The sequence below is a fragment of the Xenia sp. Carnegie-2017 genome, unplaced genomic scaffold (genome assembly GCF_021976095.1).
Source record: "Xenia sp. Carnegie-2017 unplaced genomic scaffold, XeniaSp_v1 HiC_scaffold_19, whole genome shotgun sequence".
In the NCBI taxonomy this organism is placed as follows: Eukaryota; Metazoa; Cnidaria; class Anthozoa; order Malacalcyonacea; family Xeniidae; genus Xenia; species Xenia sp. Carnegie-2017.
Genome location: NW_025813481.1, coordinates 11,383,286 through 11,408,953, shown reverse-complemented (window position 1 = coordinate 11,408,953; position 25,668 = coordinate 11,383,286). Strand labels below are relative to the sequence as shown.

The 25,668-nt window shown below is 35.5% G+C and overlaps 5 protein-coding genes and 3 long non-coding RNA genes across 9 annotated transcripts; 4 read left to right on the top strand and 4 right to left on the bottom strand.

Annotated features, from left to right (window-relative positions):
* Nucleotides 1-4,946: 4,946 nt before the first annotated feature.
* LOC124439448 lies at nucleotides 4,947-5,671 on the top strand. Its single transcript, XM_046989672.1, has 2 exons — nucleotides 4,947-5,100; nucleotides 5,307-5,671. The coding sequence occupies exons 1-2, from the start codon at nucleotides 4,974-4,976 to the stop codon at nucleotides 5,669-5,671; spliced, it is 492 nt and encodes a 163-aa protein (XP_046845628.1). The 5' UTR covers nucleotides 4,947-4,973.
* A 3,893-nt stretch (nucleotides 5,672-9,564) lies between these two features.
* Nucleotides 9,565-13,114, top strand: LOC124439447. Its single transcript, XM_046989671.1, is given in 6 exon segments — nucleotides 9,565-9,726; nucleotides 10,123-10,147; nucleotides 10,527-10,636; nucleotides 10,724-11,273; nucleotides 11,276-11,983; nucleotides 11,986-13,114. Coding segments are annotated over 6 exon segments (2,184 nt in total). The 3' UTR covers nucleotides 12,615-13,114.
* Nucleotides 13,115-14,602: 1,488 nt separating this feature from the next.
* On the top strand, nucleotides 14,603-15,691 carry LOC124439642. Of its 2 annotated transcripts, none has more exons than XM_046989932.1 (3): nucleotides 14,603-14,662; nucleotides 14,740-14,855; nucleotides 15,464-15,691. In XM_046989932.1, the coding sequence occupies exons 1-3, from the start codon at nucleotides 14,603-14,605 to the stop codon at nucleotides 15,606-15,608; spliced, it is 321 nt and encodes a 106-aa protein (XP_046845888.1). In that variant the 3' UTR covers nucleotides 15,609-15,691. The 2 variants fall into 2 exon arrangements, 1 of the variants encoding a protein (XP_046845888.1); XR_006946399.1 differs by lacking the exons at nucleotides 14,603-14,662; nucleotides 14,740-14,855 and adding exons at nucleotides 14,998-15,100; nucleotides 15,176-15,246.
* Nucleotides 15,692-17,482: 1,791 nt separating this feature from the next.
* Nucleotides 17,483-18,468, top strand: LOC124439641. The gene is made up of 2 exons (XM_046989930.1): nucleotides 17,483-17,866; nucleotides 17,963-18,468. The coding sequence occupies exons 1-2, from the start codon at nucleotides 17,585-17,587 to the stop codon at nucleotides 18,356-18,358; spliced, it is 678 nt and encodes a 225-aa protein (XP_046845886.1). The 5' UTR covers nucleotides 17,483-17,584; the 3' UTR covers nucleotides 18,359-18,468.
* Nucleotides 18,469-19,013: 545 nt separating this feature from the next.
* On the bottom strand, nucleotides 19,014-20,050 carry LOC124439643. The gene is made up of 3 exons (XR_006946400.1): nucleotides 19,914-20,050; nucleotides 19,772-19,843; nucleotides 19,014-19,656 (listed from the first exon to the last, which is right to left on the bottom strand). It is a non-coding gene; the product is annotated as an uncharacterized LOC124439643 (long non-coding RNA).
* Nucleotides 20,051-21,982: 1,932 nt separating this feature from the next.
* LOC124439445 lies at nucleotides 21,983-22,892 on the bottom strand. The gene has a single exon (XM_046989670.1). The coding sequence runs from the start codon at nucleotides 22,890-22,892 to the stop codon at nucleotides 22,149-22,151; it is 744 nt and encodes a 247-aa protein (XP_046845626.1). The 3' UTR covers nucleotides 21,983-22,148.
* A 1,171-nt stretch (nucleotides 22,893-24,063) lies between these two features.
* On the bottom strand, nucleotides 24,064-24,310 carry LOC124438909. Its single transcript, XR_006946214.1, has 2 exons — nucleotides 24,261-24,310; nucleotides 24,064-24,112 (listed from the first exon to the last, which is right to left on the bottom strand). It is a non-coding gene; the product is annotated as an uncharacterized LOC124438909 (long non-coding RNA).
* A 506-nt stretch (nucleotides 24,311-24,816) lies between these two features.
* LOC124438908 lies at nucleotides 24,817-25,324 on the bottom strand. The gene is made up of 3 exons (XR_006946213.1): nucleotides 25,251-25,324; nucleotides 24,954-25,056; nucleotides 24,817-24,860 (listed from the first exon to the last, which is right to left on the bottom strand). It is a non-coding gene; the product is annotated as an uncharacterized LOC124438908 (long non-coding RNA).
* Nucleotides 25,325-25,668: the final 344 nt, after the last annotated feature.

Sequence of the window (25,668 nt, the reverse complement as noted above, 5' to 3'; positions counted from 1 at the left end):
TTATAGTGCACTTTTATTACAAATATTGGAAAACAAAACAAAGTGAAAAAGAAAGGTAGAAGTATTAAAACTATAAATGAATTATAAACACCATTCGAAGCATAAGTGTTTTGATGATTATTTGCATTTTGCCCAATTCATATATCAATATAACAAAATCAAAACGTGCTACAACTTTACAAGTATTTGATGCAGTTGCACTTCAGAACATCACAAAAAGGTTACTTAAAGTAATTTCTATACAATATTGTTTGTTTTCATTTACCAAACCTATGCAGACTTGGGTCTTTTTGAAATTTCATATGAAACTCAATTACAGAAAATCCGTAAATATCCAGAGATTTAATATGTACTTTTTTAAAGAAACAAGTGAAAATCCTACAATTGTGGCGAAAAAAGCCATTGCCCATTGCATGAAAAGAAGCAAAATAGCAATGATGGCAAATAAGCTAACTTCTCTCTCGCGAACCGTGGAGATGAACTATGATATACCTTTTTGTATAAACTAAAGAGTTTAATCGATCAAACAAGTTTGACGCTGGTAAGAAAACGACGCACATCTGCATTCATACATGTGTAGCCGACATATAGGTCTTTCGTCGATAGTGATAAATGCATCCTCGTAGTAGCAGATAACTGACAACCGCAGTTGACTCGCTGTTATGAATTTAAGGTTTTTACCTTGATTTTCATCAAAAAATTGCTTGCCGAATCCCAAATACACACATGCATTTTCCTCACTCTTTCCTCAGGAGGGAGTGGGAAATTGTGAAATTTTCGGAAAAGCGGTCAATTTCGGTAAATCTCGGCGGCAAAGGACGAAATCCACCATTTTTTTGGCATCATCAGATATCTAAGGCCGCGCTTGAGATAGCCGCTCCAGTTATTATAGAACTCAATGGCTAATAGCCGTATTTGAGTGCTAAAAAGTACTGGCTGATAGCCGTCAAAGTACACGTACGCTGTACGTTCGCGCTAGGCTCCTTTGATGGTTACAGAGTCCGGCCCACTTCAGCAGTTCTCTGATTTAAATGAACAAATACAGAGTAGCTCACACTTTTCATAGATGCACCAACACGCGCCTTTACAACAAATACAACCTCCCCATTTGAAGTAGGAACATTAGCTTTTACCATTGTATTCTTTACATATCCTTCTCGCCAGAGACCCTAACCTTTCTTCATATTTCTAAAAGCGTTAGGCGCATAATTATCGGATTTTCCTCTTCTACTTTTAACTAGCTTATGCTCAAGCTTCTCGTGCGTAAAAGATGGAAGATTAGCCAAAGACTTTGTCCAATCTAAGCGACCAAATGTCACAAGTTTTTCATCTGGACTTGCAACGCTATTAGAAGTTACACCAACTATTTTCGCCTTCGTCGACGTTTTTGGGATTTCCTTGCCATAAGCTTCAGATGTAAAAAACTCCTGAATACCCGTGCAAGAGTTCTGAAAAGAACTAGGGTTTTCATCCGTTTGAGTTACCTCTGAAAGACTACAAAGAACAGCTACACCCTCACTATCCGCAGTGGCCATGTTGATGTTGGGGAATGCTATAACCCGGGCACAGAATAGATACATACAGAACCGCCACTCGATGTCGGAACCTTTGATGTTCGTGTCCCCAGCATCCGGGCAATTTTACACGGCGGCCATGTTTCCAGCCAGATAAATGCAGCCAGATCGTAATATAATATATAGTTCTACGGATGGGTTTTGGCAAATAAACCCAAATATTTCTATAGATTGGCCATTTTTTTAATATTTTTTTTTGTGGATACAGTTAACACATCAAGCTCTCAACAATTTATCATTAATTCGACGTCCGTTTTGATAAATGAGGGTTTATTTGGAATATTTACAAAGTAGATATGTATCTGACGAGATGCGTACTCGGTATATGGTTTGTCGTCAGTTTTAATTTTATCATATAAGAATTCTGCAGAGAATCTTGAAGACATTTGTTCTAACATTTGAAATCTCGGTCGTGGCTGAAACAAGTGACAAATCAAATTATCCTCCAGTTAAGTTTATATATTGCAAACAACGTTTGGCAGGACATTCGAATCACCAAAATTGTCTACCCAGGTGTTTTAAACTATCAGAAGCGATGCTGCATGGCCACTATGAAAGTCATCTGATGCCAAAATATTTTGTATTCATCACAGTTGTGACTTGTGAAGCTTGAATGACTTTTTGAGCAAGTTGGAACAGCAGCAGCATGTTGGCCTCCACCAATAAAGTGCTTGAATAGCAATTTGTAAAACATATACTGCCATATGGTCCACATGACTTAACTTTGTTATTTCTGCCTTTTCAAATTCAATCAGGAGATTATTTATATATTTGACATGAATGCTTATTGATGATGTGAGAAGTGAACATAAAAAAGCTTCCTGAATGCTTTTGTGAATTGGATTGGTGTTGGCTTAGCAGTTTCCCCCTGTCAAATGTTTTGAAAAAGTTTTCTGGTGTATCTGTGTTTCACCTTTTGGTAAACATTTTACTGTGTAAAGTATTACAATTTAAATAATGGCATTAAGAGTAACTATAACTGGTTTTTGTCAGAATAAGTTCTGTTTGTGACATGATTACTTACAATAAAATTTTAATTTACTGAATGAAGTTTATGGATTTTAGCAAAATTAAATTTTCGAGCCCTTTGTTGCAATAATTTCTCTGCTGGTTGATCAATGCGGTGAATCAAACATAATTCTAATCATTTTTCACATACAATTGTTGGTCACAACTCACAAGTGAAGTTTAACCAAAGAGGTAAGCTGTAGGAGCTTGACAATATGTTTGACATAATGGTAAAGTTGTTAATTTAATTGTAACAATTTATCAATAACTTCATTCTTTAAAAAATTGTAATTTCATATATTGTTTATTAAAAATAAGACAACAAAAAACATCTTTATTTGTAAGTTAATACAAATTTGACAGACATGATAGCCACAGGAACTCAATATACAATTACAAATAAAAACTTTCAATTACAATTATGCAGACAAGCTACATTGCAAAAAAGCCCCGGATTCAAGAATCAAATATAAATTAGTTTAGTCCAAATTTTATACCAATAACGTATTCATCTGAAGAACGTTCTTTACGCACAGTAGGTCGTTAAACGACCGGATCTAGGGGTAGGCACCATAGGCAAGTGCCTATGGTGAAATTACCAAAATATGCTTCGACTTAGATTCGATACGAATTTATCGAATTATGAAACTATGAATAGCACTTTATCGCAGTCAAATCATCTGACTTTTGTTTAGAAATGTTGTGCAATTAAATGACGTAATTTTGATATGAATCGTAGTCCAGATGCGTATGATTATCTATAAAGCTCCGTGTCGTTAGGCAAAGCAGCCATTTTGCCTAAGTCAAGAAGGCGATCTAGCCATTTGATTGGTTGTTAGCAGTTTGCCTAAACAAGATGAATTTGCCTAACTTGACATCGTGTATAGGTATTCTGATTGGGCAATTTTTTGCAACCGTATGCTTTCATTGGTTAATTTTTTTTGCCTAACTTGAGCAATTCCAACCAATCATTGCTGTTGATAAGCATAGTTGAGCTAGGCAAATTAGGCAATTGAAAATTAACATACACTCGTATTGTTTCTGAACAGCCTCTGTGCTCAGTTTACGGTTTTGTGATATTTTATAATGTCTTCATTGTGTTGTGGTAATTTATACGAGACTGCTCAGTCTGCGTTGGCCAAAAACGATTTAAAATGCCTTAATGAGCTTTATTCTCGTTTATTGGTCGACGTTCGACCTATGTTTACTAACGAGCAGCTGTTAGATAGAATTTATGACCCCGACCATACTCTGTGTCGAAATTTTGAGCTGAAATATATGTGCCAAAGCACGCTCATGACGGAAAGACTTGTACTGCAATAAGGTAAATATATTATAATTATATATATCGTATTGTAGTATTTATATATACGTGTAAAATGGTTAAATCTCAATTTCGCTAGGCTATATCTTTGTCTACAGTCAGCAATTCATTCATACAATGCAATCAATCTACCAAACAAAATATTAATTTCTTTTCTTGAATATTTTTTAAGATCTGAAGCTTCTGGCAATTGCCTCTACAGTTCAGCTTCCCTAGTTCTGGTAGGTAACAATGCATTGGTCCCTACTTTGCGAATTTTAACATCGCTTGAGCTATTTATTCATGCTGCTTTTTATGCTCAACACCCATGCTTTTGTCTGTTATAAGTGAGCACAGTGATTACTTTGCCCAAAGCTTAAACAATCTTTTGCCTTTGTCAGTGTCTAAAGAATGTTTAGACACTGGATATACAACAGATGAACTGGTAAAACAGGAGGCTATTTTAAATTGTAATGACCAGAAATGGTCATCTTTTCTTTGTATTTTGGGCCTATCTTCTGTTTTAGGTAGAAAATTCATACTTTTATCCTGATTCTGGTGAAAGTAGATATAAATTGTTATTTAATCGTATTGTTCAGCCCGGTTATTAAGCCAAAGAGGTTTGGATGCTATTAATATTTTGTTTTGTCATGAAGGATCTGTACAACCAGGTGAGACTTTTCAGTCTAATCATTTTGTGCCTCTCATTTTCCATGCCCACAGGTTGAAGCGAAAATTGTCTAATTCCTGTACACAGTCTAATTCTAGCAGCTCAACAACAGAGAAACGAAAATTTGTCAAAATTTTTCCAAATATTGCACCAAAACAGTTGACATTTCAAATTTTTACTTCAACTAATAGGCCTGCTGCCCAACCAACTTTTAAAAGGATGCCCAATGAGAGTTTTTCTTCTGCTGCAGCTCTTGCTCAGACATTAAATAAAGCCAATAGTCTTTTGCTTCACACATCATCCCAGGAACTATTGCCTGGTATTCCAACTTCTGGTGATATGCAACCTGCTGTTTTAACCCATAATTTTGATGTTTCCTTGTATAGGAGAAAGTTAAGGGTATGGATAATTCTGAAATATGTCATTTGATAAAAATGTATATAAACCAGATAAAAAGTATCATTTTCCTAAATCTAATGGCAGATCATTTAGGCATGATTGGCTAGACCAGCATGAATGGCTTTGCTATTCACCTTCACAAAATGGTGCGTATTGTCTATCGTGTGTGTTGTTTGGCAATAGATTCCCAGGCAAGGCCAGTAAAGTAAAAAAGTTGTTTACTGAACCTCTTCAAGATTGGAAGAATGCTAAATGCTCTTTCACTCAACATGCTGGAAAAAGTAAAGGGAGGGAAGTCGGTTTGCATGCATCCACATCACCAATTTTGATGCTTTATGCTCCCAAATATCAGGTACTCTGCAGCCTATCGAGATGATCATGGATGCTGGTATCAAGAAAGAAATAGAACAGAATAGGGAAATACTATCTCCAATTATTGATTCTGTCATTTTTTGTGGACGTCTAGGTTTACCTCTTCGTGGGCATCGTGATGATTCCAAGTATCACCCTACTGTTGGTTGTTATTCATCTGGAGGGGTTGGTAATTTCATTGAAACACTCAATTATGGAGTTAGGAGAGGGGATAAAGTTTTAGAAAATCATTTAAAGAATTGTGGTAAGAATAGAAGTTATATTTCTAAAACAAGTCAAAATAAAATCATTAAATGTTGTGGCCAGGTAATCAGTAATCAGATTATTTCTGATATCAAAAAGTAAGTTTTTTCTGTTATTGCTGATGAAGCATCTGATTCTTCACATAAAGAACAAATGTCTCTTGTTTTGCGCTTTGTTGATACCGATATGAATATCAGGGAAGAATTCATTTCATTTCTTTTTGTAAGTGGGGACTAAGTGGTGCTTAACTTGCCAAGCTACTTTTAGAGGCTCTAAAGGAACTGACTTTATCAATAGATGATTGTAGGGGGCAAGGTTATGATGGGGCTGGTTCAGTTGCTGGTTGCACTAATGGTCTAGCAGCTCAAATTTTAAAGCTTAACCCAAAGGCTCTTTATACACACTGCTATAGTCATAGGTTAAACTTATCCATTTGCGATTCTTTGAGTATACGTGTTGTCAATGATATGTTGAAACATGTTAACAATGCCACTAATTTTATTAAAATTTCCCAAACTCGCAATATTCCCTTTGAAAACATATACGTAATTCAGAAACAAACTCGAAAAAGACTAGATTAACAGACGTTTGCAAAACTAGATGGGTAGAACGTATCGAAGGTTTAGATACATTCCAAGAGCTTTTGTACCTGTATACACCACCCTTAACGATATGTCTGAAAATCTAGATGGTGAGTTCAAACCGTCGCTTCAGTCTGATGCCTCATCTTTGTTTCAACTTATTGACAGGTTTGATTTCGTCGTTGCTTTAGTTATCACGAGAAATATTCTTGATTCAACTCTTCCAGTAACACAGTTATTACAGGGTAAGAGTATCGATATAATGGATGGTATTCATTTAATTTCAACTTTGAAAACTGAGGTGGTGAACATGAGGAATTCCTCTGATTTTTATCATGACACCTGGTATGACGAAGCGCTTGAACTGGCAGCAAAGTTGGCATTGAAGAATGGAAACCAAGAACAGTGCGCAAACAAACGACCAGGGAAAATATTCCCCACACAACCATTTCTGAGTATTATAAACGTGCAATTACTCTTCCTCTACTAGATCATTTGCAATCTTCTTTAGAATCACGATTCGACCTTGAGAGTGTGAATGTCTATAAAGGCCTTAGCATTGTACCGACGAAAATGATGTCCATGACAAGAGATGGGGTGGATTGGAAAGAGCCATTCAAAACTGTGGCTAACTTTATTATGATGATTTGCCAAATCCTTTGGCCTTAGATGCTGAACTTAGGTTGTGGTACACTTATTGGGAGACCCACTGCGGCCTCCTTCCTGATAACATTGCCCAGACTTTAAAATCTGTTCATTTCGCCGGATTTGAAAACATTAAAATTTTACTACGTATTTTAGGAACGCTCCCCATTACCTCTTGTGAATGTGAACGATCTATTTCTTCCCTTAGGACACTTAAAAACTATCAGCGAAGTACCATGGTTGGGGAACGCTTAAATGGTTTGGCCTTGATGCAAATTCATCAGGAAATTGTACCAGATATTGGTGAGGTTATTAATACTTTTGCTGTTGGAAATACAAGGCTAAAATTTGCATGAATTTATTCATATCCTAGTTTTTTATTTTGTTGAAATGTCCATATGTTAACCATTTATTGTGCGTTGTACACAATAGTAACGTCAATAGAATTTGCATCAAACTAATAGCTCGCCCGATAAAGGTTTTTTTCCCTATATACATTCCAATCTTAAAACTGCTGAGTACGTGTATGGTACTCGGCCGTTGTCGACATAAATTTACTTTCACAAAATTGTTAAGCATAAATAGAATAATTTTTCCTTACACCAAATTTTAGTCTTCACAAAGACTCTTTATACAAAGCTCTATTTTGACTATTACATTACATTTACATTCTGCTCATTTGTTGGCAAATGAGAGTGCACATTTTAGGTGGGGGGTAAAGGGTTGGAATTGACTGGGATGGTGTAAGAAACTGAGCAATCTTACATCCATGAAATGTCCCACATAGTCACCCATTTCTAACCAAACTCCTTTGCTATTTGCTAAAGGTGTGAAAGGCGAGTTTCTGGCGCCTTCAAAACCAGAGTGCTCATTTTAGGTGGGGGTAAAGGGTTGGAATTGACTGGGATGGTGTGAAAATTGAGCAATATCACATCCATGAAATATCCCATATAGTCACCCATTTCTAACCAAACTCCTTTTTCAAAGGTGTGTAGGCGAACTTCTGGCGCCATAACCAGTCTGCTTAATTCGGCTCACAGGGCTGTCCATGCCGGATCACGATTTTTTGTTTTGCGTTAAAGTGTTCCTAGGCATGCTGATGAGCCCTGATATGGGGCGAAACAGTCTTGTGTGCATTCAATATTCTGAATAGTGAAAATCAACGACCTTGTGATATGTAAGTATAAATATACAATGTTTTTATGTATTTATACGATTGAGATCTACAAGATTCTGCATAGCTGAATGATTAGACTGTTTGATTTAAACAACTTATCGAAAGCATAAATAGTGTAGTATGTTTTGCAAAGTATGACGTCATAGGTTTAGCACTGAATGACGTCATAATGTTTTGCCTATGGTATCCAAAATCCTAGATCCGCCCCTGGGTCGTTTTATCGCTTCTATCAAATCCGTTGACCATTCTAATAGGAAACTCTTTACTAGAAAATACAGAAATGGAATCACACTAAATATATTTATTACTTTTGTCCTAAATTATAAATTCTTAGGGCAATTGCCGTTCAATATAAGAGACGTTCTAAACATGGATCTCGCATACAGTTCAAGGCAAGAAACTATAAAACCCGTAAAATTATATTTGAAGAACGTATTTTACAACAAAACTGTTTCTCACCTCATATGCTTGGTATCCTATCCGATGGCATTAAAAATTTTGTCCATAAGTGAATTTAAATTCGTCAAATTTTCGAAAAACAACTCTTCATAATATTAATCTATATACATTCTGACCAGTTTATCTGGCTGGAGTAATGGCGGACGCAAAAGATGCGCACTTAAGAACTGGGTACAAGTAGGGGACAGATTTTTCGCTGAGTGGCGGTTCTGTATGTATCTATTCTGTGACCCGGGCGATGATCGGGGATGCGCCTATTAAATTCCTGGTCAGCGGCAAAAGCCTTGACATAATAATCGCTATAAGTACAATATGTTTCTTGTATAAAATTTCATAACACAAATCAACACAAAGTATACAGCACAGCGCCCACATTGGCTTTTACAAAATATGCGGTCTTTTTTATAACGAATGTTACTGCAAACGCGCATTGTGAAGTATATTATTCTTTGTTATTGACCTTGCTTGTAATTTGTTCTAAAAGATATTGATGATGCTCAAAAGTATTCTAATCGGTAACAAAGTATACAGCACAAAGTATACAGCACAGCGCACACATTGTATTATATGTTCATTTGGCTTTTACAAAATATGCGGTCTTTTTATAACGAATGTTACTGCAAACGCGCATTGTGAAGTATATTATTCTTTGTTATTGAGCTTGCTTGTAATATGTTCTATAAGATATTGATGATGCTCAAAAGTATTCTAATCCTAATTATTCTGCTCAAAACCTGTCGTCATTTTTATAACAAATGTTGCTTCAAACGCGCATTGTGACGTTAAATTTACGTATGAGATTAAATCTAGAAGCTACTACTTAGATCATAGGAAATGGCCTATCCTCAATGCCTATACTCATTATGCTGAATATTCGCGCACTTTTCATTCTTACGTATAGGTACTTGCGTTTTTCAAGTGCTTTATAGGTCTCGCCTTAACTCCACCTAGCTAAGAAAAAATATAAAAACCTCGCATCAAAAGTGAAAAAAATAGTGGGCACATTACTGGCTCGTGGAATGAAATTCATATAAAGACGTATAAGCGTTCGAGTGTTTGCTCTGGCTCATTATTAAACATTTCAACAGACTAAAATATATTAAGGAACAAATTTCGTGTTTCATACTCAGTATATGGCGCAGACAATTCTTCAGCGTGAATCTGCAGAATGCTCAAATAAACAAGTAAACTTCCTTAGAGAAAAACTCGCAAGTGTTCAAATTCTGGAAAATTACTGCACAGGATACATTGATGGAACGGTGGAGCAAATGGAAGAACTTCTTGAACAGTTTCAGGTCTCGTAGTTTGTTTTCAATTGTTACACCATACTGCAAACAATTTGTAACATATTCCGAAAAACATCATCATGTAAACTCAAAATTTCAGTTATAATAGCAAGAAACAAAATCTAAAAGCAATATTTTGACATTATTTCATAGTAATTATAAAGCTAATATAGCTAAGTTTACAAGATCATGTTTTTTGAAGTAATTTTTATAATTTATTTCTTCAAATTGTCGGCTTGAAAAGGTTTTTGTAATTGTTGAACAGTTAACTTTCAAAGGCCGTAATACGTAAACCTTGATAAATTGATTTCACGCGTTAATATATTTGAAAAGTGAAAGAGGTTTTTGAATTTAGGTAATTGATTCTATCTCGTTTGTGAAAGCTGACAACCACTCAAAAACAAGGGCAATAAACGTTTTTCACTTACAGGTAATCAACTCAACCGCATCAAGCATCTTACCCCAAATCAAAGCGAGAAAACACCAAGAAATTTTCAACCGACGCATAAATTGGGCAGCCTAGCCTGCTACATCCCCCCCCCCTTCTTCAATATTGCATGACCAATTAACATTTTATAGTCGCAAAGACATTCAATTATGAAGTTAGAAGAATCGAATCTAACAGTCATTTCTATCTATATTAGCAAAAAACTCATTAGGAAAAAACCGTTCAATGACTCGCCAATTATTTTGCTATCTCTTTTAAATACATTTTATTATCTAACACATCTGCATAGCTTAGCATAATAAGAATGTTTTACTTGAAGACAAACAAAATGCTGAAAAAACATATCATTTATTTTTTCTAGCACCGCCAGTGTTTGAAAGCAAGAAGGGAAATATTCCAATTGAGTTTTTTGGAAATCCGTTTTTGATTGTGAGCAACGAAACAAGACATTGTTTACATGGGAGCGCGAAAGTATGTATTCTTCGTTATGATATTTAAGATTTATTTGTGCACAATTTGTCTTGACACCACACTGTTTTATTTTAACAAACTTCTCAGGACAGCAGAGGCACTCGCAGACACGACGTAAAAAGTGACCATGATTATGAAGAAAAGGGACGGATTCGATTACAGAACAGTAGAAAACTGGATTGTCCAGCACAAGTGCAAATAAGACAAGTCAGAGTATTTCTCGACTACTACATCGATCGAGAACAATTTACATCAGAAAACAGCTTGGTTATGGCAAAACGGAGAGTATTTAGAGAGATTAAGGAAAAAATGGATAGCGATTCTTCCTCACAACTTCGCGCCAGCAGTCGATTTTACCTAAAAATACCTCTTCGTAGTGCTCATTCAAGTCACGCCATTGGTGCCACGGCAACAGTTGGGCAGCGAATGGATTACCGACTGGTCACGAAAGTTTATAGTTTGGTAAAACGCAATGTAATTAAAATCTCAGAAGTCAAAAGGTGTCTTGATCAATACGTTGAAGAGACTTTATTTCCACAAGACGGACAAAAGGCTACACCGCGCAAGACAAATAAACGGTACTATCCAAATAAAAAGGATATTCGAAACCACGTAGCAAAAGCAATAGAGTCCCTAAGGACTGCAAAGACGATCAAGAGTCCCTGCGCAGGAAGGTAGAAACCTGGAAACAGAATTCTCCAATCAGCAAGTTTTTCTACCGCACAAGAGATAACGCTTCCAGAAACGATATTCCTCCAAAGGAGGATAAAAAGTTTTTGTTTGTGCATCAAGAGCATTGGCAACAACGAATGTTGATTCGTTATGGCGGACAATTGTGTCTCATGGACGCCACATACAAAACAACAAAGTACGCAATACCGCTTTTCTTTGTGTGCGTTCATTCAAACGTTGGCTACAAAGTTGTGGCTGAATTTATGTGCCAGACGGAGACCGAAGAAGCCATAGAAGAGGCTCTGGCTATTATAAAAGGATGGAATCCAGTATGGAACCCAAAATATTTTATGGTGGATTACTCATTAGCAGAAATAGGCGCGATAGAAAAAAGTTTTCCCGATGTACAGGTTTATGTTTGCGACTTTCACAGGCTGCAAGCGCTAAAACGGTGGGCTTCAGCAAGCAAGAATGGATTGTCATATGAACAGCAACAACACTTCCTTCTGCAAATGAAAAAGATTGCTAATGTCAGTACCAAACAGGAGTACGACAAGGCAGTAAAAGATTTTCGAGAGTCCAAAGTGTATAAAGAATGCAGCAAGATGAGAGAATATGTTGACCGTACGTGGTTTTCTTGCGCTGTCAGATGGGCACACGCTTTTCGAAAACAGCAGTCACCAACATTGTTAATACTAACAATGGCGTTGAGGCTCAAAACAGAGTCTTTAAATACGAATACTTACCCCAAAGTATTGACAAATCTGTGTATGGTATTGCGGTGATGTTGGTTGAATCTTTCATTCCCGATGTTCTTCAGCACTATTTGGATGCAAACCTGCGACTGAGCAGCGCCTACTGCAAGTACAACCCATCAATCCCAGAATACTTGCACAACAGACCTCCGCACTTTTTGAAATGTTGCCTTAAAAATCGATACGCTTCAGCCATTTTCAAACAGGACGACATAACTCCGGTTAATTTAAAGAAGGGCACGTTCAATGTCAAGAGCGAGAGCAATGTTGGAAAGAAACATTTCATAGACTTCCGAGAACCAAGTTGTACCTGCAACATATGGCACACTACCCATTTCCCTTGCAAACATTTTTTCGCAGTTTTTTCTTTCTATGACGAGTGGGATTTCGAAAGTCTTCCAGAAGACTACCGAAATAGCGTTTTCATCACTCTGGACAATGAACCTCTTGGATTGCCACAAGATACTACGCCAGAAGAACTAGAGGAAGCCAATACGTCATCATGGAGCACCATCAAGAGACGTTGTTTTGCACGAATCGTTGTCTTCTGATAACAAAAAATATATCCACGACATACCCACGAAGAAACTGTTAAGTTTGAAACTACTTCAAACAAAAGTTCCAAAAGGCTCAGAAAGATCTTGCAAGAACAACTGGGTCCACAACCGAGACCACTCTACAAGAAGCAGTGCAAAAAGCTGAAAGCTTGAAACAGTTTCTTGAACAAAACTTTCCCACAGAAAATGGTTTGCCTCTTCGATTGAGTCCTGTGAAAAAAAATTAAAGGTGACCGAGACAAAATACCATCAAATCTTTCATAAGGCCCTACCTCCCAGACGACGTAAGACAAAAAAAGTCTACACCATTTACAATAGATCTTACTAATGTGGGTATTACAAGTTATTGAATTGCTTTCTTGTCATTTCTTAAAAAAGCTTCTCTCAAATGATTACTTTTATGTTTAAAAAATTTCTTATCCGTCCGAAAAGAGTAAAAAGACAAAAGCACTTATCTTACTTTCCAATATCTTATTAAAGTATTGTTTCAAAAGTAATTTTCACCAGCCATTAGATATACGATACGAAGGGCATCACCAAATTGTGGGTTTTTGTCTTCTAAATCGCACTCATTTTTGCCATACTCGAAAACAACGTTTGAAAAAGTTGTTCGTAATTCTTTAGATTACATCTCGTCACGAGTATTTTCTGAAAGTAGTCTTTTTATTTTCATAGGTGCATAGTTTCTAGAGGGGTTGGAACCCACCCCTACATAGACATACCCACCCCAAATTGGTAACCCACCCCTACATTTGGGTCCAAAATTTCCTTACCCACCCCTACATACGAGCCGAAAAAAAATTCGTTTTTTTCTACGGGAAAGCTGATTTTAGACTTATTTATGGTCTCTCTATGTATACTACATACAACACTGATAAAGTCTATGTATTCACTAAAATTGTCAATCAAGCAAGTTCACCAAACTCGCCAATGGCTGATGCAATCAATGGCTGATGCAATCAATGGCTGATGCAATCAATGGCTGATGCAATAACATGGTGTCAAATTAGGGAGATATTTTTGGTCCCTTATAGGGTAATATGAAGATAGATGATGCAATAACATGGGGGCAAAAATTGAGTGATGTTGAACTTTGAAGTTATTAACTTTTTTTATCATAGATGCATTTCATCTATTTTTTAATTTTTCTAATAGGGAAAATCTCGGAACCAACCCCTACATAGACATACCCACCCCTAGTTTATAACCCACCCCTAGAAATTCAAAATTTTTTCGACCCACCCCTAGAAGGCATTTTTGAAAATTCCAAGACCCCCCCTAAATTTAGGGGGGGTAGAAACTATGAGGTGTCCACTAATGTGCAAAACCAGGAGAATGAAAAAAGCAATTCAAGCAGGTACAAACACATAGCAATAGAAAAATATTGAATGGAGAAAAATTTTCCAAAAATATTTGTGCAATGATGAGAGGGGGGTAGTAATATTTCAGTGTAGTATTTATATTTACTATGTAGTAATTATTTAATATGAGTGAGGACTATACCATTACACATAGTCCACTTTTCTTTTCCTAAATGGCAACTGTAGTGTTGATGTCTCAGCTGAGCAAAAGGCAAATCCACTGGATCGCTTACTGAATGCCTCTCTAAATGGAATTAAGTTAGGTGATCAAATGCTAGAATTTGGACCAAACAAAGTAACTCTTCAGGATTTATGGACCCTCATTCCACCAAATGAGATGACTAAATATGCTGCCACACTAATTGAAAATAAAACTGTGGCACCTGGATGGCTTAGTGATACAGTAAGTCAAGTGATTAAACACTCTACAGCTTGCATATGATTATCATGCATCAGAGACAAATGATGAAATGGTAATTGAGCCTGATTGTTATAGGTTATCAACGCTTTCTTATGGAAACTTTCATGTGAATATCCTGGTGTCCTACCAGCAGAATCATATGTATGTCAGTTGGTGCAACGAGGATCTAGTACACGTCGACTGTGGGCAGATCAAATTTCATGGCAATTGACACAATAATATTTCCTCTCAATACGTCTGGGAGCCATTGGACACTTTTGGTAAATACAATATGGATACAACATAGCTAAGACAAGGCAACAAATTTTTATTATTTTCAATATTGTCACTTTTAAAGGTAATCGACAAACAAAAAGAGATGGTATACTACCTTGATCCTATGGAAGGTCATGTAGAAGAAGTTATCAGCGAAGCAACAAGAGTTGAACTTTCACAGTTTATCAAAAGTATTTGGTAAGTATACATACATTACTTCCTTGACAAATACCAGTATTTGAAATTCCAATTCAATGAATCACTTCAATGTCTTGAATACACACAGCAACATTGATATAGTGCAGTTGATAATATAATCCCTTTGTTTATAAAGTGCCCTTGTTGATCTAGAAAGTGGGTGGAACACATCAACTTGGTCTATTATTCAGCCTTCACACTATGTGCAAGAGGATGGGTTTAACTGTGGAATAATTATTTGCCTGGTAGTTGTTTTGACATTGTGTTCTAAGAAATAACAATTTAAAAAAAATCTCTCTTATTTTTATATAAATGCAAAGTTTGACATGAGAAAAGTGAGGCAGCACGTGACTTCAACGATTATGGGTTCTTGCTATGATGACATTTATGAGTAATAACAAAAAAATTGTATTTTTTTAAATATTTTAATAAAAGGGGCAAATTATAGATTTTATTTAATTGAAAAAAACATTAAACTAGACAAAAACATTAAAGTCGTGATTTATTTGTTGGAATTATCCATAAAATCAATCTGACATTTGTAATGTTATAAATTGTGTGCTTGTTTACTATACCATAAGTAAAATGTGTAAAATTTATTTTATTAGGAGAAATAGTTTGGTATGCAAGATTTGCAAGATAGATGATGGTGAAGACTGGTTGGGATGTGATTCATGTGGGCAGTACTTTCATGCAAGTTGTCTGAATGTTGACTTAGGACAAACTCTGACAGAGTACTTTGCTTGCCCATAATCAGACATGACAATTGTATAATAATACAAAACATAAATTGTAAGATTTAAAAGTGCCGAATAAAAAAGACTTACCGATTAGAATACTTTTGAGCATCATCAATATCTTTTAGAACATATTACATGCAAGGAATAACAAAGAATAATATACTTCAAATAATAAAGAATAATAACAAAGAATAATATACTTCAATAACAAAGAATAATATACTTCACAATGCGCGTTTGCAGTAACATTCGTTATAAAAAAGACCGCATATTTTGTAAAATCCAATGTGGGCGCTGTGCTTTATACTTTGTGTTGATTTGTGTTATGAAATTTTATACAATAAACATATTGTACTTATAGCGATTATTATGTCAAGGCTTTTTCCGCTGACCAGGAATTTAATAGGCGCGTCCCCGATCATCGCCCGGGTTATAGCCAGTGAACTCCATATATATATATATATATATCTGGAATGATAACGACAATACATTTTATAGATAAAAAGTTGAAGCCAAAGTCCTAGTCTCTTGCGCGGTTTGTACGTCAGTTCTAGTCCTTCAAAGTCGAATATTCACGCGGTTTGTACGTCAGTTTCATTCCCCTGAGTGCCAAACATAAACGGCCAATATAAATTTGAATACAAATTGCAAAAGCATAAACATATAAACAACATCACGACAAACAACACACGAGGCCAACTCCTCGCAAAAGGTTATTTTTTACAGCTGAAACTTTACTACAGTGAGTTCGTTGTAACTTACAACTTGTAACATGGAAAAGCCAACTGAAAATTACACTGTTTGCTAAAAAGACAATACAATAGAAAATATGACGAGAAAATATTCAAGCATAAATTTTTTTTTCGTCGGAAGGTAAACTTTCAAACGGTGTCAGACAGTGTTTGTCTTTTTTGTCATTTAAGTGGATTTAAAGATCTGTTTTTCCGAATAAAAAAGAAACTTGAATATCCAGTTTCATAAAAAATATTGAGTCTATAACTCGCATTTTTACTTTTTACAAAGCGATTGTCATTTTCATCGATTTTGATAGTGTTTCAAATACTAAATGGTTGTCATCTCGATATCAATAATTGAATATCCTTAAAGACTTTGATATGTTTTAAAGGAAAACCGCAGCGTAAGAGCAGATCGACTAAGTTCACCTCATCTTGCTTCTCGATTTATCACTTTGATTCTCTTTCCGTGAACCTTTTCATTCCAAAAATTTCGTTATTTTTACGCTCCGATCAAGATCCGAACTCTACTATTACCAAGGGACAAATGATTTAAAAAAAATAAAATGAACACGCGAGAGACTAGAGCCTGACGTGTGATGACGAATGATGACAACAAATATTTTTTTGGCTTCAATTTTTGGCTTCGGTTATCATTCCAGTTATTCAAATGTCGAGTTCACTGGTTATAGCATTCCCCGTTGATGTTCACCATAGTAGCGTGACTACTAAGACCAGAATGCACAGCGCGCATTTTCATTAAAAATTAATAAGGCATATGGTCTATTATTGTCAATAGACCACTTTGGCGGTTTTATTTGAATAAAAACACGTGCTCGCTAAGTGAAAAACTCGGACAAACATGGCGGAAGTCATAACAATGACTAATTTGCTATATGAAGTAAAAATATTTTTCGCTCTCTTGCAAATGTAGCGACGAATCAAACTTAGTCATAGTTGTTGTGCGTCAACGGATATACGATGTGAGTAAGCACAACAACGCGCTACAAGCTAACCACACAAGCCCGACCACAAAGCATGAAAGCACTATAACGCGCTTAGAAAGAACTAAGTCATCCCACTATTACGTGCAGGATATGACTGAGAACACTCCCTTTAGTTACTATATAAATGCACGACAAAATATTAGAATAGGACAAGAGATGAATAGAGCATAGCAAAATTCAATGTAAACTCGTATGATTAAATATAATGCAATAATAATAACGATACGTGGCGGAGTAATTTTATAACAATGGTTACTACGAAGAGGTGCGCTTGGGGAACCTGCAAAAGTGATTCGCGGTATCCTGATAGTTTAAAACGAGACGCAAGTAGAAGCAAAGTATTTTTTTTACATTTTCCTGGGGAGAAATACCATAGCGACAAGCGAGAGCGCTGGATTCGTGCGTGTCATCGAGGTGACAGATTTGTGTGTACGAAAGACAGTTATATTTGCAGTCTTCATTTTGTGGGAGAAAATGGTCCTACTGTACATAACCCAGACCCTATTTCAGCGATACAAAGTATTGAGAATGTAAGTGTTGACTGCTTTTTTGTCATAAATGTGTGAATTATACGAAAGCTTGCTGAACGTTTTATAAGCTTATACATTCATTTTAAATTCATATAGAGAAGAAAACTAACGGGAAAACGAAAAACACCAATGACGCGAGTATATAATCCGCCACCAAAACGAGCGTCAATCTCAAAAAAAGATGCAGCAGAAGCTCTTCTTTACTTGAGCGAAAGGGAACACGCTAAAAGAGACGCAGCTGACGGCCTCCTATCCTTATGTGAAAATAGTACAACATCCCGTGATATGCAAGAGGACCAAGACGAACTTCTTCTTGTTTTAAAGAATAAAGATGCTGCTGTTCAAACCAACCTAACTCATGAACATCTTAAAACTTATGCGACTGAGTCATTGGTTAACACCAGCAGTATACAGAAATGCATGTTTTTAGAAAATGTGGTTAATGATTCTGCCCATTATACAGGTATAAAATTTCATTTTTTACTTTGTTGATTATAACGGGATATAATTGCTTATGTTGGAAGCTAGTGGAAATAATAAAGGACTTTGTGAGCTACTCTGAATTAATTTATCTGTAGGCCTATCAGGTGAAATGTTGAAAATACTTTTTGAGTTCGTGAAAGCAAAGGCTTCCAGGCTTATCAAATGGAAAGGGAAGAAAACAGCAAAATATAAACAAGAAAAAAAGAGCAGTGCTAGGGTACAGTAATATATAATCATACATATTGCTCAAGTAAATACTCAAGTTAATAGTTGTGTAATGCAGTTAATAGCTACCTATGTGTAATGAATGATAAGCATTTAATCATTTTTATAGATCCACAAAACTTCTACATGGGCTAAACTTTCAGTTTATGAGCAATTTATATTCACATTGGTCAGGATCAAAAGATTCCCTAGTCTCAAGATGTTATGTGATTTATTTGGAGTGTCAAAAACTGTTGGTAGCAGCATATTCTTGACATGGGTGAAGTTTCTTGAGAAGGAATTAAAGTTATTTATTCCATTTACAACTTTGAAAGACATGGAAGGAATAACCCGGCCTAAAGTTTACGAATCTAAACCATGTCTTCGTGCAATAATTGATTGCACAGAATTCTATATACAAAAAACCTTCTCTTCCTTCAAGTCAACGTCGGACACATAGTAACTACAAAGGCAGAAACACCTTCAAACTATTTATTTCCATGTCACCGCTTCTACATATCAACTATATCTCTACATTGTTCAGTAGTTGCATAAGCGACAAGGAAATCATCAAGAGATGTGGATTTTTGGAAGAGTTAGCTGCAGGGGATGAAGTCATGGCTGACAAAGGATTTAATATCCAGGATTTACTTGCCCTTCAACATGTCCGTTTAATTTCACCTCCAATTATGCATAAAGGTAATGTTGGCACTGGTGCAACAACAATGACAAGGAGAGTAGCTACAAAGAGGATTCACACTGAAAGAATTATTCAACGACTGAAGTCATTTAGTATATTACAAGGTGTAGTCCCATTAACAATGAAACCATATATTGATTCTGTTGTGTCTATCTGTGCAGCATTGGTTAATTTGCAACCACAGATTATTGCATCACCTTAAAAGCATTGTATATAGAAGCTTTAAAAAACATACAATAAAATATTCCTTTGTGTTAGAGATACACTTAGATCAATGCAGAGTAAACAATGTGTGCAAAGTTTTGTGCCATTTATTTCTTTCCATTGTGGCATCCTTGTTACTGAACCATTTATCTTCCATGAGAATGAAATCATTGGGACATTTCTCATATTTTTCAATATCCTAAAAAATGTTGTGAGATTGAAAAAGTAAGCACTCTTCCCTATGTTATTGCATTGAGTACATCTTTCCTATTATTAGGCTCTAACTTGAAGAAACATGTAGTTTCCATAATTACCTTCAAAAAGTATTTAATAAAAAGTGATACAAAAACAGCACAGAGGTTTGAAGAGATTTCCTGCTGTGGGATCTACCAAATAATGCATATAGCAAGAATTATTTGCACAATATATTTTATTGGTGGTATGATAAGAACTCACTTTTAACATATGATGAGAACGATGCTTTCTTTTGGTGCTGTGCTTTTGAAAGGTGTAGTCCAAATATCTTCAGAATGAAAAGTAAAAATTCTATTCCAACAGTAACATAGCAATGAGAGTAGGCATAGTGCAATGGAAAAACAATTACTGTGAAATATATTCAAATGTAGATTTTTTTGTCTTCTTTATCCCAAGTTAAAGAGTCCAGAACAAGGATATGCCTAAATATAAATTTGGTTACTATTGTAACATTACATGCTTAAAAGGAACACATGCGATATAGCAAATGTTGCTTTTCCTACCATAGTGAAATGATGGCCAAAAACCAGTGTAGGCTAAAATAATGGAATAAAACTTTTTTTACATTTTTTTGCAAAAGATGCCACATTTGTTGTCTAAAGCATTTTTACCTTCTGTTGATTGGCACAAACACATAATCTTTTTCAAGTAACTTTGCACTGAAAAATTGTTCTGCAGCTTGGATTCTTTCTAGTCTACAAACATTAAATACAATGTATAAAAGTAGAATATTTGAAAGATAATGCAATATCATTGTCAATTACTGAAACCTGCTTGATATTCTCACTTTCAGTTCTTGATCTCCAACAAGAACAGAATAGAATAAAGTGTCTACTATGGGGTATTCACAGCAGTGATCACTAGAAATGAAATTATACAGTTCACTAGCATTAGTAAATTTACTTTGGTAGTGTAATCAACCTATTTGCTATTTTAAAATCAATCAATATTGCATAGAAAGAATATACTTCATTAATATAGACAAGATTGTATCTGTGATAAGTTCCTTTGGTTGTAGACTGTCTATGTCTTCTTGTTGCACATCAAAGCCAAATAAGACAACAGACTTCATCGGCGGATCACTGTTTTCTGTCTCTAAGATGCTTACCGTATCATCTAAGGAAATTAAGAAAAAAATTGAGGAGCATAACAAAACATCCTGGCTCTTAATAAACCACTTGATACTTGATATGTGATACTTGTTTTGCATAAAAAAGCAGACTCTTTTTCATCTTTGTTCACCGGATTTTGTTTATGAACATACTTTATCTTTGTGGAGCCTATCATAAGCAACATTACTGCAAATTAGCTTCAAGTAAATTTGCTAAGGTAACACTCAAATTAAATGCTTACCATTTGTACATTCAGAAGATACCTTATTCAAAATGCAGAATTTTTTGAACATGTGTGGCACAACCTTGGTAAGCCAAAATTGTTTAAGCTTCAAAGAAATCTTTTGAAAGAACACTGGAGCATATGTCGCTTGGTGGCAGAAAATTCCTCTCGTTGTCCAGACTACCAAATCACACTTTTTCAGTCCAGTAACATGCATGAGCACTTGAATTTGGTAAAAGTAACTGGACTTTTCTTGAAGAAAAAATTTGCCATTTTCCCATCTACCACCAATCTCAGGCTGCAGGAATGCCTCTTTGGGATCACGATATTTGTGGGTCCACGGACATTTATATTCCACTACAACACTATCGCATTTAGGCATACACTTACAACTTGTAATGTTATCAGGACTAGCACCAAGAAAAGGTGTATCTTTTGAAATCACAAAGCCTTTTGAAATTAAACTAAGTTGTTTATGCTTATTTGCTTGAATACTATAGTAAGCTTTCCTAGCACTTTGTTCATGTTTCAGTCACCAATCGAGTGGATTTTTAGGATCATCAACCAAATGTTTTCTCATTGTTGCGACATGTTTTTGTTCTGTTAAAAATTTTACGAGAGAAGAAACATCCGTCTCATGTTTCTTAATCGAAATCTGCCTTGTGTAAATATTCTTAACTTTTGAGGCAGTTATAAATCCTCTTTTATGGGTGTACCATTCACTACATTGAAATTGCTTTTTAGTGACTGAAGCAATATCCTCAATCTCCTTATCTGAGAAGTGGAGACTTTCTAAGAAGCCATCTGCATTTGCTTGGTGATTGCTTTGCAGATGTTGTATTACCTTTTTTCCATTATTTCATGCTTGGATGATTCTTTATCTAATTCTTTATTCTTTTCCAGAATTTCATCCATGCCGTACACTTCTTTCTACAAAATGGATAGTATAGGTGGTTTCTTCTTTATTTCATGCATTGATTTTACTAGACTAACAAGTTGTTCATGTGAACAGGGTCCCCTATCTGTAAATGGACGTGGGTCATAGTCAATGTATTGGTTGTATGCTTCATCTCTTTTTCTTTTCTTTCCTTGATCTTTAAGTCACACTTTTTTTATTTGAAGATCTTCTAGCTTGCACGGTGCTGTATCAGGCCTTGATCTTCGAATCCATTTACACTCCTTACTTGTAACACTATCCTCCCCTCTAGAATTAAGCAGATAATCAAGAGAATACAAAGCAGATGATACATGCTTACATCCACCATCTCTACCACCAATACAACAGCAATACGCTTCAAGCACACTGCCGCGATTAGACCCGTTTCCTTCAAATATAAACCATAAATAGTAAACGTCTTTACCATCTTTAGTCATTTCTTTCATTGTAGGCTTAACCTTGCCTATATAAACATGGACCCCAGCATCTTGCCTGTAGGCTGTTAGCAAAGACTCAACATATCCATCGTAAAACAAACGATAGTTCTCGAACGACTTATAGGCTGCAAGACCCTGCTTGTCGTATTCCGATGAATGATATATAAGATGATTAAATATATCAAACAAGCCGAACGGGGGTGAATTTTTAAAATCATTTGAAACATTAATCGTAAATGGATCCGGCAGCTCAACATCATGGATGGCCAAACGACAACTTAAATTTACTTGCTGCTCGGCTTTACTGACTTGCGGGATCAATGGAATGTTCATTTTTTCCACTGCACATGCAATGGCTACTAGTCCCGGCTTCAGATAACTACTTACGGTTATACCTCTACTCTGCAGGTGATTTTTTAATTCTGGCAGTTTCATAGCATTGAATTTCTCTTCACGTAACCTTACTTCCATTTTAGCGCTTATATTTTGTCCTATTCTATATTTTGTCCTATTCTATATCTTGTCCTATTCTATATTTTGTCGTGCATTTATATAGTAACTAAAGAGAGTGTTCTCAGTCATATCCTGCACGTAATAGTGGGATGACTTAGTTCTTTCTAAGCGCGTTATAGTGCTTTCATGCTTTGTGGTCGGGCTTGTGTGGTTAGCTTGTAGCGCGTTGTTGTGCTTACTCACATCGTATATCCGTTGACGCACAACAACTATGACTAAGTTTGATTCGTCTCTACATTTGCAAGAGAGCGAAAAATATTTTTATTTCATATAGCAAATTAGTCATTGTTATGACTTCCGCCATGTTTGTCCGAGTTTTTCACTTAGCGAGCACGTGTTTTTATTCAAATAAAACCGCCAAAGTGGTCTATTGAATATTACCTGTAAGTGTTTCACCAACATGCATGCAACATCATACAATATGTTTATTTTGAGTGCAGGTTTATCAGCATTATCTTTCTCTAATTCTTGGAGAACATAAACTGCATAGCTTAATCTATAAAATATGTAGAATATTTTTTTAAATAATGCAACCACATGTATGCAAAAAGCTTCAGCACTTGTACAAAGCGTTGAAAGTGGCAAACCAACTGAAAAAAATAAATTTACACCATCAAATGCAAGCATCTTAACCATCTTTCAAACCAAGAACATTTAGGTAAAAATAGAGAAAAATGTGTGTAACAGACCTCTCTCCATGTTTCAAATTTAAAAATTTTTTAGGAAACTCATGTCGACAGCCTCGCCCAAAGATTGCTGTTTCATCAAGAGCTCTGTAGCGATTCATTGATCGAACAGCACTCCCAGCAAGAAAACCATGACACTGCTATAAGTATCAATATGTAACAAACAAAAAAGTATACAAGAGCTTTATTTCCTAAAGCCCATGGTGCAAATTTATTGAAAACAAAAACTATGTGGTAGAGAATGTAAAAAAATCAAATATATTCAAAGCACTGTAACTTCCATGCCTGAATTTTCATTAGAATAACAAAGTATATTAAAGCTACATTGACCTTGTTTGATGTAGGTGTTCTATAATTGGCAACAAATTGATCAACATGTGTCTGATCATAGAACATCAGCTGTTCAAATAGAGGTTTTCCAATACTCTGCCCAGCTTTTTTCCTTCGTCCAATAAAAAGAGCATCAAGAGACTCAAAGATCACACCATCAGTCTTCAATAAAATTGTGAAGGATAAAATCATGCAATGTATTTGAGTTCAATGATGCAAATGATGCAGTCAAAAAGGTGTTTGAGCTAGCATTGCTAATGTTCTTTTTACTAAATTGTCATTGTTAAACGAGTAATACGAATAAACTCACTTTGGGACAAGCAGGACAGATATTTCCTTCATCAAGCTCAGGAATAACACAACATGTTTAGTTTATGTCTGTAAATTCTGAAAAAAAACAATGACAAAAAGAAAGCAATTATGCACTCTTAAACAAATGACATAAACAAAATACAGTGCAATACAGTAATACTTGAGGAAAAATCCTTTCCCATCATAAACTTTAGCATTTTGATTTCCTCCGATTAAATACATCTCTTAAGATGAGATTCTTAGGCTATAAAATTGACTGCAACTTTCCCAGCAATTCATACGTAGTACAGCAGTGCAATAAATCAGTAACCTACATGCAGTTACCTGTAGTCTTCAAAAGCATCTATAATGACAGGATACATTTTTGGTGTTGCATAAGAAGAGAATATGTGGTTATGATTAAACTCTTCAAATGACCGACAAATGCTTTTTATTGATGCCTGGCATTCCATCTACACAGAATGAACCAATTCAAAAAACTCAATTGCAAATGCAATTGTTGGTTTTGTAGGTGTTCCACCCCAAAGGCCAAATTGCAGAAGTTGAACAAACTTGGAAGAGCATGAGCAAAACTGTACCTCAACAGTACAAAAGGTGCCTAAAAATTGAGAAAGATCCAAAATTATAATTGTGTTAAACCATCCCAGCTAAAATGAAGAAACTTTTACAGCACATTTTACATATAACATACCTTTAACATCAACAACAGAAACACTTCTTTTGTGACGAGCTGTTTGGCATGAACAATCATACACCAGCATGTTCATGAGTTTATATGGACAAAACATGCCATCCTACAAAGCAATGAATAACCTTGTAGAAATTAGTTGTAATCAATCCCCTTTCTTGCATTCATAAAAAATATTAGATTAGTGCTTTGTAGCATGTTTCACAATGTAAACTCTCATTTTATTTCTGCATTTTTTGTTGCAAGTGTTGAGAGAGTTAACTGTAAACACTTTTATAATATCTAGCTCATAAAGTTTACCTTAAATATTTCAACATGATGACAAATATTTACGGTTGTGTGCATCTTTAACATACAGTTCTCACAATACTTTGCCATTGAACCACAATCGCTGCACCTAAACTTTGCTTCATAGTCACAATGAATACACTTCAGACTGCTCCAATTTTTGCCAACAAACTGAAATGTATTCTTTATAATTGAATGTCGCAAATTTTCCCATGCTTTTTGTTTTCTTTCAACTTTCTGGTAATAAGAAGCTGATTCTTCACAATCATGGTGAACATCACTTTCAAGATCACTGTAATCTTGTTCCATTCCCAGTTCATGGCCTTCCAATGCACCACAATTATCAGGACTGTTAATAGAACAGCTTCCTTTATGATCCTCAGTAACCAATTCTGACAAATCCACCTCCTCTCTCTCAACATGGCTATCC